Here is a 16,427-nt window from a genome sequence, read left to right on the forward strand (position 1 = left end):
GAACAGCAGCTTTGCTAATTATTCTCATTATTCTCTATTTCCACCATGCCGGGACCCTCAAACTAAGCTTCGCCACTGATTCGATCCAAGATTAGCGACGAAATGATCCCAAGGTTTCCATATTCTGGACCAGGCCGTATCCTGAGCAGCTACTCTGGCGGTCATGGAGGAATGGAGAACATAACGCTGCTTCCTGTGACGCTCCAGGGACAAGACGTTAGGCCAGTGGAGAAATGGTCGTGCCCAACTGAGCCTGGTTTCTCTCGAGGTTTTTTAATTCTTCACTTTCGCCAATTGGTGAAGTTTTATCCTTGCCACTGTCGCCACTGGCTTGCTTGGTTCAGGATCTGTAGAGCTGCACATCGATGGATTGCTCTTCAGTGTTTGGACTCTCAGTAGTGTTTATTAAACCACACTGAACTAAGCTAAACTGAACTGAACTTAAACTATGAAAACTGAACTACACTGTTTCAATTTACTGTGATTATGTGAAGCTGCTTTGACACGATCTACATTGTAAAAGCGCTATACAAATAAAGGTGAATTGAATGACTTATTACTTATTGATGCCTAATTAGGACCCTATGAGAACACGTATTGATGCTTAATTAGGACCCTAGGACATCACGTATTGATGCTTAATTAGGACCCTATGGGCATCACATATTGACGCTTTATCTAATCACTTTTGACACTCGGGGTACCCCTCTGTTCTCATTTTTCGAAGTAGAGTGTCCTCTATTGCTTTAACCGAGAAACATTTTGAATGAGACATTTAAATGAGAGCACATTTTTTGTCAATATTCTGACGCAAATGGCATCAGAAATGTTTTTGTTTCACTTAAATGACATATTGAGTGATATTTTTGAAGTCATTGGGGTGTATTTCTTACATTCAAAGCTGTCTTATTTAGAGTATAAATATATATGAGCTAACGAGCTCCTAGCACTAAAGCCTGATTTGTATGAGTCTGTGTCAAGGGATCTCCATAAAAACCCACAGCACATAACACAAAAGGGGTGAGAATTGGCAAACGTGCAATAACTTAAATCATGAAGTAAACATTCAGTAACAATTACATTAAACCATCTGTAAGAAATCTAGGTTTCATCTCATGATTCTGCCCTTCTATTTGACAAAAATGTAAATGCAGTAGTTAAATCTTATTTCCAGTAGCTCATCCAAATACTTCTCACATACTGTTTTTCAAATTCTATGAATTCGGACATACTACTCAGCTCGCATACTGATTTTAGCGTACTATTGAAGTATTTGATTTCGAACGTAGCTTATGTAACGGCCTGGAGTGTCACTTAAAACAGGCTTGTGCCACACTTTTTTATTAAGTGCCGACCAGGAGGACAGCCCAGCAGAATGGTTTGCGGATCATTCTCTGAGACTGGAGGGGTCTTCCACTCATTGGCACTCAAAATCAGACTTGGTAATATGCTCGAGTTTGTTCAAGGTTTCTTCAGGGCCGTGCAGCCAGGAAAGGGCATCTGCTTTGGTGTGTTTACGCCCAGGGAGATATGAGATGGTAAAGTTAAATCTCGTAAAGAATAATGCCCACCACACTAGTTGTGGATTTAGCCTCCAATCTTCTCTTAGATATTGAAGGTTCTTATGATCGATGAAAGGATGTTGACAGTCCTCCAACCAGAGATTATTAGCCAAAGCGAAAGGCTGTTTAACTCATGCAGAATTTTAGAGATTAATTTATTTACAACATCACACTTAAACTACTGTAACTCAAATTAAATTAGCCAATCCTATATGAATTGTTTACAAGTGGTCCAATTTTTCATTTTTACAGTATGTTTTTAAGGTATTAAATGGTCAGGCACCATCTTATATGTCTAATTTTATTATTGTTAAAATATCTTGCAGATATTTAAGGTCGTCAAAGCAGAAAATGTTAAAAGTCCCTAGATCCAAACTAAAGAAAATAGGAGACCAAGCTTTTTCTGTAGTAGGTTCTAAAATGTGGAATGAGCTACCTATGTCTATTAAAACAATCTCTAATGAATCCTTGTTCAAAGGAAAACTCAAACTACATCTTTTAGTAAAAGCTTTTGAATTGGGAGGAACTTGGTCTCTTTGTGCCTATCTCTGTTTCAGCGGTGTGCATTTAATGTTTTTGTGTGATGTACTGTATCCTGTTTTACATGTTGTTTATTTTTGATCCTTTATAACCCAAGGTGTAAAGTAAACACAAAACAAAACACACCACCACTATTAAGCCAGCCAATCACAGCTCGTGTTAAGGATCAGTTCATTGTCTAGTTAAATTATTTGAGAGGTGCATGTCAGGTTCTGACAAAGTGTAATAGACTGTGCAAAGGCGTCTTGCAAACCAGCCACACACATTGTACACAAAAAGTGTAAAGTTCGCCATAAACCAAACCACTGGCAGATAAAGTTGCAATGTCAATCAAACATACAGGTTATTTCTTAGAGAAATACATGCAACTGCCATCTCCAGTAGTTCATTTATTCATTCATTTTCTTGTTGGCTAGTCTCTTTATCAATTTGGGGTCGCCACCACGGAATGAACCGCCAACTTATCCAGCATATATGTTTTATGGAGCGAATGCCCTTCCAGCCACAACCCATCACTGGGAAACATTTATACACACAAATTCACAAACACACTCATACACTACGACCAATTTTTTAGCATACCCAATTGACCTGTACCACGTCTTTAGACTTGTGGGGGAAACCGAAGCGCCCAGAGGAAACTCACACGTACATGCAAACTCAACACAGAAATGCCAACTGACCCAGCCGAGCTGGAACCAGTGATGTTCTTGCTGTGAGGCTAACGTGCTACCCACTTCGCTACCGTATTGCCCATCTCCATTTGTCAGTCACAAATTCTAATATTGCCACTGGAAAAAGCATCCTGTGTCAGCTCGGGTTGTCAAATGCTATTGGCTCCCTCTTTGTCTTGCAACCAATCGTGTCGCACTAAAGTGCTCAAGCACCTTATTGAATCAGAATATTTTTTCCAGTGATTAAAACCACATAAGTGGCACAGTGGTTAGAGCTGTCAACTCACAGCAAAGATGTCGCTTGTTTGATTTCCGACTGGGCCAGTTGGCATTTCTGTGTAGAGTTGCACGTTCTCCTTGTGTTGGCATGTGTTTCATGAGGGTGCTTCAAAGACATGCACTAAACTAAATAAACTAAAGTGAATGTGAGAGTAAATGGGTGTTACCCAGTACAAGGTTGCGTCAGGAAGGGCATTCGCTGGGTAAAACATATGATGGAATAGTTGGCGGTTCATTCCACTGTGGTAACAAATCAGAGACTAAGCTGAAGGACAATGTTCTATAAATTGCATTGTCCTTTGCATAATGACATTAAATGGCTTCAGATGACTTGGAATGCAAATCAACTTGTTTGTACTTCATGTTATTTTGCACACACACAAACACACACATGCACACAAAAAACACAGTACTCAATTTTTATTTGCTTGGTGGTTATGTATGCTGTTGAGAAGTGGGAAGGTTTAGGGTAGATGCTCCAAAATATCTACGTTCATAAACTGATTTGTGTTTTTGTGTTTTAAAAATATGTGAGCCGCTTAATGTGATGCATAATGCGAATGACCAAAAGCATCAGGAGAACTCCAATCAATGTGAAATGATGCCGAAATCCATGATTACAAGAGTTTGACTAAAATCAAACATTGCTGCTAAAAAGGGTGGGATAGAATGAGATGAGAATGAGAATGCAAAATCGCAAGTCAAAGTCCACCAATCTTGAACTTTGGAATGCAGTGACATGTAAAACTTGTCGCATGAGCTTGAGTTTCCAGTCTGCCTCATTCACATGCGTATGAATTGAAGTCAATGGGGCAAAAAGTGCAGTGTCCACGGCTGAAGGAATACGTCACAAATTAAATAACGGCTCTGACCAAGTGTCTCTATGTGATGAGTAGGGAGGGAGAATGTGTTGTGTGAACACACAACCTGATGCATGGTTTAATTGTGATATTTTTAGGTACCATATTTAACAATATTAGATTGTCCACTTCGTTTCACTAAATAAAACTAAAGCTGAAATGGCCTCTGACATCGTACACTAATTACAGCTGCAGAGACAGATTTTTTTGCACTTATTTGAGTAAGCATTACTTTATTTTTTCACTGCCTTTTACAAATCATGTGCCCAATGACATTAATATATAAATCACAAGCCAGGTTGGTACTCACTGCAGAACGACTCATTTTATTAATGTGTCATGAAACAACAGTCAGTGAAAGTAAAAAAATAAATAAATAGTGGAGTTTGCATGTTCTCCTCTTGTTTGCGTGGGTTTTCTACGGGTGCTCCGGTTTCCCCCAAAACCCATGGGTTGCAGCTGGAAGGGCATCTGCTGCGTGAAACATATGCTGGATATGTTGGCGATTCATTTTTCTGGCGACCCCAGATTAATAAAGGGACTAAGTAGAAAAAAAAAAAAATGAATGAATTAATAATGTCAGCTGTGTCACTCAGAGCAGTCAATCACAATGACATCAATCATGAATATTTGAATAACTAAACTCTTGGAAAGACACGAGTGTGAAAAGAGTCGAATGAAGAGGCAAATAATCACAAAGAACGGGTAAATAAATAAATAACATCAATATAGTTTTGAAAAATATACAGGTATGGAAAAAAAAATCAAGTCTACTTGAATATTGAACATATATTATTAAACGTGTTTGAGTAAAATGATACCTGCTGCATTCTGTATAAGGTGATTTTTATTTGTTTCTTTCTTCGTGTGTGTGTGTGTGTGTGTGTGTGTTTGATATAAATTTATATAATTAGTTTCAAAGTTTTCTCTTAGTTATATAAAACTCTTGTCTTTTATTTTTGCTAACTAAACCAGGAGGGCAGTTTTGGTTTTCTACTAAATCCTACATTATTCATTGGACAGCATATTTTAGAACGTACTGTGGCGTCCTCTAGTGGACACTTGGGAAGCTAGAATTGTCACCAGTTCAATTTCAATGTTTACTGTTCATGCAAAGTTATTAATTGATATTTCATACTTATGAAAGACCTACTTTATATGATTTATATTTTTTCTTCAATAATTTAACAGTACCATCAGTATGCACATTTTTACATTCTTTCCCCTCCCCAACAGTGGCAGTTATAGTAATTAGATGTTGCTATCATAAATCCAATAACCACAGATAAATGATATAAACTCAATAAATAAAAAGCACACATACAAAAAAAAAAAAAAAAAAATATATATATATATATATATATATATATATATATATATATATATATATATATATATATATATATATATAGTTTAAAAACAAAAATAATACATATATAAAATAATTTCACTTTTACAGTGAGTCTCAACACAGTGGCCTTATTCATCCTTCAAAAATGCCGAATAATTTCCTATCTTCTCTGATAAACATCCAATTCATCAAGTAATGTATGTCATTTTTTTCATATGCTGCCACCTTCCCCAGTTCCGTAACTTATTTTTGAAATTATGGTAAACCTGCTGAATGCCATCGCCTCATAATGATTTGTCTTCCAATCATAATACTTATTTCAATCCACTCAGACATCTTCACACCAAACCCCAATACTAACAGTTCTCCCAGTTCATATGTTAAAGGACAAATCGAAAAGCAGAATCCAAAAACATCCTGAATATAAATGTGCACTTTAACCTATTATTTTAGAGCAGGACCACAGGGCATGCATCAAGTCTCCTTCGCTCTCACATCTCCAGCATTCAGCAGAGTCTAAGCCTGAAAAGCCTACTCAAGGGTCCAGTATATGTATGCCTCCATTTACACACACACACACACACACACACACACACACACACACACACACACACACACACACACACACACACACGGCTGAAGTCAGAATTATTAGCCCCCATGAATTATTAGACCGCTTGTTTATTTTTTCCCCCAATTTCAGTTTAACGGAGAGAAGATTCTTTTAACACATTTCTAAACATTATAGTTTTAATAACGCATTTCTAATAACTGATTTATTTTATCTTTGCTATGATGACATTAAATAATATTTTACAGACATTTCTAAACAGCTTAAAGTGACATTTAAAGGCTTAACTAGGTTAATTAGGTAAACTAGTCAGGTTAGGGTAATTATGCAAGTTATTGTATAACGATGGTTTGTTCTGTAAAGAGAAAAAATATATAGCTTAAAGGGGCTAATAATTTTGTCCCTAAAATGGTGTTTGAAAAATTGAAAAAAATCAAAACTGCTTTTAATGTAGCCAAAGTAAAACAAATAAGCCTTTCTCCAGAAGAAAAAATATTATCAGACATACTGTTAAAATGTCCTTGATCTGTTAACTTCATTTGGAAAATATTTTAAAAAGAAAAAAAGATTGAAGGGGGCTAAGTATTCTGACTTCAACTGTGTATATATATATATATATATATATATATATATATATATATATATATATATATATATATATATATATATATATATATATATATATATATATATATATATATATATATATATATATATATATATATATATATATATATATTTATATATATATATATATATATTTATTTATTTTTATTGTACTAAGCACACTCCAACATTTCTTGATATTTTCATCAAAAATCCAAATTTTTTGGTCAACAGAAATAAAATGATTACAATAAATAGATATAGAATATAATAGTTGAGATAAAAACAAACAAAAAGCCAAAAGACTCCTCCCATCTTCTAATTCCAAAGCAAAAACTGTTTGTGTATCATTGCAATATAAAGATAAATGAAATCTTTACAAGACAATAGCATTTTTAGACTATTATGTTTTATTATTGATTTTTTAAAAATTCTTCTGTTTATCAAGGCGGCATTTATTAAAATGTAAAAAAAATAAATAAATAAATTAAAAAAAAGGTTAAATATTTATTACTATTTTGAATAACTGTTTTCTTACTGTATGTAGTTTCAAATGAAAGAATACATCAGTCATTATTGTTTTTATTACTATTACCATTAATGGTAATAATAATAATAATAATAATAATAATAATAATAATATTACAGTGATTTCTGACGGAGAAATTGAGTAATGAAGCTGAAAATGCATCTATAAAATCACTGGAATAAATGATTCAAATAAATTATAAACTACTTTTGAACAGTTATTTTATAGTGCAATAACATTTTACAGTTTGTACTGTATTTTTGATGTAATGAATGCAGCCACAGTGAGCAGGATCACCTTATTTTAAAACATTTAAAAATCATACGGACCCCAAACCTTTGACTGAGAGTGTATATTACAAATGATTTAAAGAATAAGGAAGAGGGAATTGTCAAGCTGAATCAACAATCGTTTTCTTTGTATTGAGCTCAGATACGCATATTTCCTTAATCTTGTGACACACCCAGCAGTTTGAATTCAAACAATGAATGCTTTAAAATATTTTATTGACAAAAAGAGTGATATACATCTAAAATACATTTAATAATATCTTTCAAAATACAACATTTTACATATGCAGTGGTCTAACATTAGAGTATCTGAAATAAAGACAAATATACTGCAATAGAAATGTAATCATCATGTGTATTTTCTATCAAGTGTTTTACAGTGATTTTTGTTGTCAGGATTTGCCATCACTTCCTTCAGTCTTCTGAGGAGACTCTGGACTTCAGCAGGTCAAATCAAGCTTTGGAGGGTTTATATCAATGGACCATCATCCCAAAGACTAGACTCCTTACTTTGACTCCTTTTCTTGATCTAGAAGAGCTGATCTAATTCCCAGCTTCTGCAGTTCCTCCACCAGGTCTCCACTCTGATGCATCTGAAGTAGAATATCACAGCCGCCGACAAACTCGCCATTGAAGAACACCTGTGGGATCGTCGGCCAGTTGGAGAAAGTCTTTATTCCTTTTAGAAGAAACAAAACAAAATGTCAGCAAAAATATCAATTCGGGAAAAGGATGAAACTCATTTTTATATTTACATTCTTCAGGAAACAGCTCAATGCCTTCCTCAGAGTGTAAAACTAACAGATAACAGATAATACCATTGTTTTATACTTAACTCTGACAATCAATTTAAAACAAGAACTGCAACATTTTTTAGATTTTATTAAATATTTTAATAATATTTTGTTTTTATTTGTATAAAAATAGATGCAACAATATGGCTATGCTAAAACCACAACAAAAATAATAATAGAAAACAATAAAATTAGACAACAACTAGTCAACAAAATAAATACAATTTAAAATCTAATAAATAAATTGATAATTTCTAATAATAATTAAACAAGACCCTTCAGGCCATAACAATATGCTATATAACTATTTTCTGGTGAAAAAAATTGTGTCTTTTATAGCTGGAAATCATGATTTCTCTTTTTCATTTTTTTTTTCATTATGAATTATTGTGTGTGTGTGTGTGTGTGTGTGTGTGTGTGTGTGTGTGTGTGTGTGTATATATATATATATATATATATATATATATATATATATAATATATGAATGATATATGCATTTGAGAAGTAACATTAATTATTAATTTATGTTAAACAGGATGCTACTTGCACCATGTTGTAGCATTCATTTTAAATTGTCATCTACTTTGTTTCCTTTAAACTGCCTGGTCCTAAACTTTCAAGTCAAGGCTTTACTGTTTGCAAACTAACCTCAGCCATTTAAGGTTAACTCCCCAAATTCTTCCTGCTGCTCTGGACTGATAAAGACAATCAGAGCTGACAGCACTGCTGTTGCCGTTAGCACACATATGCTGGACTAATTCAGTTTTAGACCCAAGTTATCAACAAATAAATTGTTTTAAGAAAAATAAATAAATAAATAAATAAATAAATAAATAAATAAATAAATAAATAAATAAATAAATAAATAAAAAAATCTGCAGGTATTTTAAATATTTTTGAATTACTTAAATAATTTGTTATTTCAACTTTTTTAAAATATGCATACATTTTAACTACAAATGAAAATACAAGCTGTCAAATATTAAGTAACTCAAAAAAGGTTTTTAACAAGTGAAGGCTAAGTAAAAAAGATGACAATTTTTCTTTTTTTTGGGTGAACTTTCCTTTTAAGGTCTAGTATCTTGTGGAAAACTTCTGAGAAAAAAAAAACACAACAACAACAACAACAACGTACCTTTATCTTGTACAAATTGCTTCAATCTCATAACTTAGTGTAACATCAAGGCAATATTACCACATAATAATGAGGAAAAAAAAACATTTTTATGATCTCATATTAAGCAATATAAGACTAGTATAACGACCAATAATGGACTCCTTGGTGCTATTACAAGAAGACAAAACTATTTCAAAACTGCCTCTTAATGATAACATTCCTTAAAACAATGAAAAATGTCCTCATGACAAATGTCTCAGTAATCTCTCATATTAGATACAAAACATGCAAAAATTAGGATTAATAAAAATACAGAATTTTCTGGTTATTGGGACTTAAAAACATCATTTTTAAATTGACTTATAACTTCAAAATCTCTCGTTGATATCTTGTGACTGGTGATGGAATATATGAGCAACGAGAAACTTTTTCAAATTGATAAATAATAATAAAATAGTAATAATAAGAGATGCCAAACCATTATTGTGTGCAACGATGTATAACATTTATAAAAGTTCCCCATAATAATGAGGAATTTCCTTGTGATGATGCTAAACTTAAAATAAAACAATATAGTTGATAGATGTCTGAATAAGCATCCTAAAATAATGGAACACTGTCATGTAATGATGCTTTGGTTTCCCATAAGAACAGAGTGAATATAAAACCAACTTTACCTCTATGATTTCAGAACGAATATTCAAAAATATGGAACTTATCATAAGTTGTCACTGAATATAAACCCAACTTTACCTCGTTTAAAATTTGTCCTATGACAAGAATGGGTGGTGTTTTGTATACTTGTATATATCTTTCTCAAGTCATTATATTGATTAATGTTATGTTAATTCATATGTTAAATCACTGTTAGGGGATTGTTATATTGATAATGTATTAACAGTAAAAGCTGATAATGTTGAGATGATAAGGTGAAGTTTCAAACTTTATGAGAAATCAAGTAATTATTAAAGTGTCATTATTTTTATTTAGTTTTTTTTTTTTTTTTACAATTCATTAGTTAATATTGAGAAATTGATGAGAACCATTTTATTAATGTTGTTTTTTACTAATTTAGTACTATGAGAGAGGACTGTACATCATATACAGTATTTAAATGATCTGTTATTTGAAGTGTAGGTCATTCGTTCATTTAGAAGTCTCAATATTATTTACCATGTTACTTTGAATATTTGATCGGAATTAGCATGCAAGTATGACTACTAAACAACATTAACACACTGTATTTCACTGTGAACAATGCTGTACTTTGATAGTATTTGGTGCTAAAATAATTTCTCTTTTTAGAATTTGCAAAGAATACGTTTCTGAAATTATATTATTTAGTAGAATGTCTGAATATCCAAATATAAAACCAACTTAACCACTATTCTGAAGTCACATGCAAGTATTAACTTACTTAAAAACACAATTAGCACTATTAAGTGGTCTGTGAACAATGTACTTTAATAGTCATGGGCTGATTTCATTACTTAGTATTTGCAAAGAATACTTAACAGAAATTATATTATCAAGGAAAAGGCCATAATGACTGAATTTAAAACTAACTTTACCTTAATATGTTTGCAAATATATGCACATAAAGCGTTACACTTAAGATATACTTATAACTTACATTTTTTTTTAAAGTGACAGCTTAAATTTGACCTTTAAACTAGTTATTTCTGATTAGCATGCTATATGCTCAAGAATAATCACACTAGAGATTAGCACTTCACCCAAGTCAAAATGTAACTCTAACCAGTTTTAAAACTCTACAAATCCTCCAACCCCCAGAGACCATCAGCCACTGACCTTGTCTGACATCCTGGTCATCCAACACGTTATAAGAAGCGTAATTATCGACTCCGTGCATCCTGAGGATCTGAACGACGGCGTTGCTGAAGCCGCACATGGGCTGAGCCGGAGTGCCTTTCATGAACACGACCACCTTGTCCTTCTTCACCATCTCCTCCAGGTTCTTCTGTCCCGCTGAGGAGCACATGAGACGGGCCCTGCCGACCGACAGCTCCCCGTTCTTATGCGCGGTTTTGTACTGCCATGTCGCCGAGCGAAGACACCGCGCTGTCGACCTAAAAACGCTATTCATTGTGCAAGTCTGCGCGGTTTAGGGGGATATTTGAAGCAGTTTAAGTTCGTTTGTCACTTCTCTTTTGCCGCGACGTAGAACTCACTGGAGACTGGACTCAAGCTCCACCTCTTCTAGTATAAACACTCAGCGAGTGAAGTTTATTGGATGTCGGGTTTTTCTTCTCCCCTATGATTGGTTGAAGAATACGTCAGTCGTGAATGTTACGAAATGTTACGATTTTTTTATTTTCATCTCTAATAATTTCAGTTTATACGGTGCGAAAAAATGTGATTAAATGTGTCTACTTGCATTTGTTGTCACTGTAACTAAAACACGTTTGTTTGTTTTTGCTGAAAGAAGTGGAGTGGAGGCGTTTGCATCCGGTTAAAATGTACGCTAAAGTTTTTCTTCCGGTAGTCAACTGATTCATCTTCTAGAATCGACTCATTTAAACTGATCGATTCATTTCAAATAAACCATGGTAAATAATCCACACTCGGGTGGATTTAATCAATAAGCAAGATAAGCGGCAGTTTAGGGAACAAGGAAATCTGAGGGCCCCAAAATAAATACCTATAATTATAAATTATACCTATAAATTATATATAACACAATTTTCTGTCATATTTTTTATGATGAGTGTATAATAAAAAAATAAATGTTTATTGTTTATTACATCTGCGCAAATGTATCACCCCCTCAGTCATGGAGAAGTCCAGCAGTCAAATTAGGTAAAGATTAAAAAAAAAAAAAAAAATCGTATTTTATATATAGTTTTAGTTGTGAATTAATTTTAAGAAAACTCATTTAAAACGTTTTCAAGATGCTTTACATGTTGTTATTATTTTGGCTTGAGACAAAATATAGAAAATGAGTGATTGAGAGATATAAGAAAAAGAAACAGCAAAATAAATCATTTAAAAATAACTTAAAATAGAAAAGTTGCATTTCAGAACTTTTGGGCCCCATGGCTGGAATTGCGAGCCCCTAAATCACTAAACCAGCCCATGCCACACTGTATCGCTGGGAATGGATTTGAGGTTAAAGATTTTTCTTCCAAACCTCACATATAAACGTATTTCATTTAAAAGAAGATCTACTTTGCAAGCACACATAAAAAAAAATAAAATAAAATAAATAAATAAATAAAAAAATAAAAAATAAAAAAACTTACAGTTTCATGGTTGTGTGTGCGCACTTATAGTATACCTTTTCCCATTTGTGTATTTATGTATTAATTCATGTAATCATGACTATTTTATTGTTACTTATTGTTCGTGCATTTGTGTTTTTAATGCTTGTTTGTTTATTTTTTGTGTATACATAATTGCATTTTATAATATTTGCATGTTAAAATATTTCAATAAAACTAAATAAAACACATTTTAAAATCAAATCTTTATTTTTTGTTTTGGCTTATTTTATTGTTTACTTAAAATACTTTATAAAATTAATTTATAACCAAGTTATTAAAGTAAAAGTGCTAATACCAACTCTTTATCCCTGTAGTTTCACAGCATTAATTTAAAACGAATATGACATATTTTAACCGTAAACACAATAAGAATTTTAAATTGTTCAAACTAACTTGTCCATGAATCATACACAACGGTGTTTGTGAAAATGACTCAGTCTAAGGATTCGACTCTGAGTGAATGATTCATTCACGAAGCTCTATTTAACTGCACGATGTTGCATGGGCTGAGGAGACATGTTGTTGAAGGCTGCATAAATGTTACTTGTATGAAGTAAGTAGCTTAAGATAGCCTACTTTTGCACGCATATTGGCATGATTAAAGCAGTGCAGTCTCGCGGTCCGGTCTCCTGTTTGTCCAGTGACTCGAGACTCTGCGAAGCTGCACAGATCAGACTGAAGGATCCAAAGGCGTTACTTCTCCAGACTGAAGTTTTACGTGCGATATTCTTTCGACAGATCTTAACCTGTTTCCACGGCGGTAATGGTTGTGTTGTACCGTTACCAATCTAAAAACAGGCAGAGTAAAACAGCGGCAGTCAGATATTGTCTGGCAGGAGGAGCGCGCCTTTCAGACACTTCGAATTGCCACAGTTGTAGCATTGTGTTGCGGAGGAACCATTGATTAATTCATATTAACTTCTTTTATAGGTTTGAGACCGAATAGAAGCACGGACCCTGAATTGCTCGACAAAATGTGTTTAAAATGGCTTTGTTTACACTTATAACTAATTTATTGTTAAATAAAACAAATTGTACAAAACCTTTTGCAGTATTTTCCTACAGTTGTGTTCTGTAATTGTTTTTTTTTTTTCATTTTTATGAGCTTGTACAGTGAATCAGGGTAATTTGAGACTTGCTTTGCTCAATTTATAATAATAATTAATTATATTTGCAAACTGTGCTTTTCTGGATATCCAAGGTCGCATACTACAAGCATCAAAAGCAATACTAGAACAAATTAAATTAATTAAAACGTTTCCAAACAACATATTGAATGCATGTAAGGAGGTACAGGTACACACATTTTGAGTACAAAATAACACAATAAAACATTGTTAAAAGTAAGCCTGCTTAAAAAGATGGGTCTTGACTAGATTTAAAAGTGTAACGGCTATTACTGATTCTTGGATCCTGGGAAAGCGAGTTCCATAGTTGAGGAGCCATGGAGCAAAAGATCTGGCTCCCGTTGTACTTAAGTGTGAGGTGGCACCAGGGAGAAAGGCTTTAGATATCATTAAACTGATTTAGTTTATCTGACCAACAAAGTTGGTCTCTGGATGATTCCATCCGAATTTTGGTGTGCTTAAACTGATGAAGGCAATATGGACTCAAACCGCTTGGGTCTACTTGGATGATTTGTTTTCTGCATTTGGCTTGTCTGGTCAGCATGAACATTGCAAGTGTAGGCTACTTTTTATTTAATTTCTTACCCCATGGAGCACAATATTACACCAGGAGGCAGATTCATAAAGGCCGATTAGAAAAGTGGAGACTAAGGCCCAAAACCTTACTAGTATAAGCCAGGACATTCTACCAGAAATGTCAATTTTCGCTTATAAAAAACGTGTGACAGGGCCCGACCATTAAGCTTGTCCTTTTCAAAAAAACATATACTGTAAAATCATAGAATTCAATGATAGAAAGCATCCATAATCCCTGTCAGCTTCTCCATCAAATTATGTCACTTCCTCTGAGTCATATGTATTGTACGCTTATGTTTAATTTAATGCAAATGTGACAGGACTGTTAGAAACTTGGGGGAAATTGTAAAGTAATTTTTGTTTGTAGACTTTATTTAGAATTTTATGTTTGAATCAGTTGATGTGAATGATAACAACTTACCTGCTGTTTCTGAAGATATTTGTTTCTAAATAACAGTTTTGAGTATAACAAAGTTATTAAAGCTTTAGGTTTCAATCGGGCTGAGGACAAGGAGAATCACAGGGTTTGTACATTTGTAAAGTGTTTTTAAAAAAGAAAAAAACAATATGAGAACCAAATGAATGGCATATTCCTTAACAGAACAGCACACAGAAATCAACCGTCAGTCCATGTTGGACATTTATATGATGGAATACTTCTTATTCACTCTATTTACGTTTTTATTTCTAGGACAGATAATGTACGTTTCTGGTAGAATGTCCCAGACGAACTAAACATATGTGCTATAATTGGTAATAGTATCAATAGCTGCACCTGTATGTTCAGTGGCGTTTCACAAAATGCGAGGGCCCCCGGAAATCACGTTCAGTGGGGGGATGGGGTAGGGGGCCGGTCTGCTATGCCACTGTGTATGCCAGCAGGGGGTGCTCAACCTGCAGTTTGTGTGGGTTTTAACACCCCAGTATATCCGCTTGTTAAGTGGTGATGTGTTGGTAACCGGCTCCAAGCCACTCATTTGAATTGACAATATATTTGTTTATGACCACTTTTTATTCATATCACACATTAAAGTGAATTTTATAGAAAATCATGGTGTACACAACATTCTCTGGACTTCCTGCATCACAAATTCCAAAATTGTAACAATTTATAAAAAAATGAATCACCTTTTAGCCATCGGATATTAGGCATGGATATATACATTGCGATCGTAATTTTGAAAATATTACAGCGCTTTGTAAACATTTATTATGACCATTTGATGAGTCTTCCTATACAGTTTATTAGAGTGCTTGGACCCGGAAGCCGCTTCTCGTGACGTCACACTTAACAAGCCGATTGATGGGGACTTTATACTATATTTAGGAAGAACTATTCTTTGAATAAGATGTTAAACTGGCATCCTGGCCAGTTGCCTTCTGGCCACTCATGGTCTTCTAACCATCCCCATATTATAACTGGCTTCATCACCAATATTGTCTCCATCAGAAAGCTGATGTGTATGCGGTCTGGCATAGAATGGCTGTGGTCATGTCATTGAAGTGGATGTAAAGCACTTTGAATGTCCAGAAAAGTGCCATATAAATGACATCAAAATGGCACGATTTAAATTAAAGCCTAAAAGGGTCAGTTTTAAAGAGTTATAAAAGATTATTAATTTGGGTATATTGAGCTGAAACTTCACAAACATCAGATATGTATTTAACATTTTGTAAAATAAGGCACAGTAGGTCGTCTTTAAGTAAATCTGATAAGATAAAAAAAAAAAAAGGCTTGCTATTATTTCCTAAACATGATTCACTTAGAATATACTGCCCTAAGGCCTTACTGTGCTTTGGAGTTTTTCACAAATGAGACAGTTTTGCACATTTCCTCTTGCATGAACTTGCTCTCAACTCTAGTCTGCTAGTGTTGATTTTAAGACAGGCCCATCAAATAACTCTACAAAGGACAGAATGTAAAGGCATACATGGTCTGCATTTGAAATTGCAGTTCCTTAATATGTAGTAGGTGAAAATGGTTTCTGAGAAAATAACGTTTAAACTTAACAAGACCTGTTTGTATTATTAATCCAATAATTATTAAGAATAAGAACCTACTTTACAGAGTTTTGAGATTTTGTATACAGCTAAATTGTCCCCAAAATAATGTTTTAAAGAAAAAGTTGATTTAGCCCACATAGCATTGGTTTGAAAAACCAATAATAAAATATTATATAAATAATAAAAATATTTATAATAAAAATAATTTATTTATTATTTTTCTGTCACAGTCTCTTTTTCAGAGGTTGTCACAACGAAATAAA

The 16,427-nt window shown here is 33.5% G+C and overlaps 1 protein-coding gene, 1 long non-coding RNA gene and 1 other non-coding gene across 3 annotated transcripts; 2 read left to right on the forward strand and 1 right to left on the reverse strand.

Moving 5' to 3' along the window:
- Positions 1–7,459: 7,459 nt before the first annotated feature.
- On the reverse strand, positions 7,460–11,329 carry glrx5 (glutaredoxin 5 homolog (S. cerevisiae)). Its single transcript, NM_213021.1, has 2 exons — positions 10,986–11,329; positions 7,460–7,941 (listed from the first exon to the last, which is right to left on the reverse strand). The coding sequence occupies exons 1-2, from the start codon at positions 11,278–11,280 to the stop codon at positions 7,769–7,771; spliced, it is 468 nt and encodes a 155-aa protein (NP_998186.1). The 5' UTR covers positions 11,281–11,329; the 3' UTR covers positions 7,460–7,768.
- Positions 11,330–12,967: 1,638 nt separating this feature from the next.
- Positions 12,968–15,879, forward strand: linc.5888 (lincRNA gene 5888). The gene is made up of 3 exons (XR_015518176.1): positions 12,968–13,010; positions 13,388–15,045; positions 15,085–15,879. It is a non-coding gene; the product is annotated as a lincRNA gene 5888 (long non-coding RNA).
- Positions 13,063–13,332, forward strand: LOC137488759 (small Cajal body-specific RNA 13). Its single transcript, XR_015519278.1, has one exon.
- Positions 15,880–16,427: the final 548 nt, after the last annotated feature.

The sequence above is a fragment of the Danio rerio genome, chromosome 20, assembly GCF_052040795.2.
Source record: "Danio rerio strain M-AB ecotype USA chromosome 20, GRCz13ab, whole genome shotgun sequence".
Taxonomy (NCBI): Eukaryota; Metazoa; Chordata; class Actinopteri; order Cypriniformes; family Danionidae; genus Danio; species Danio rerio.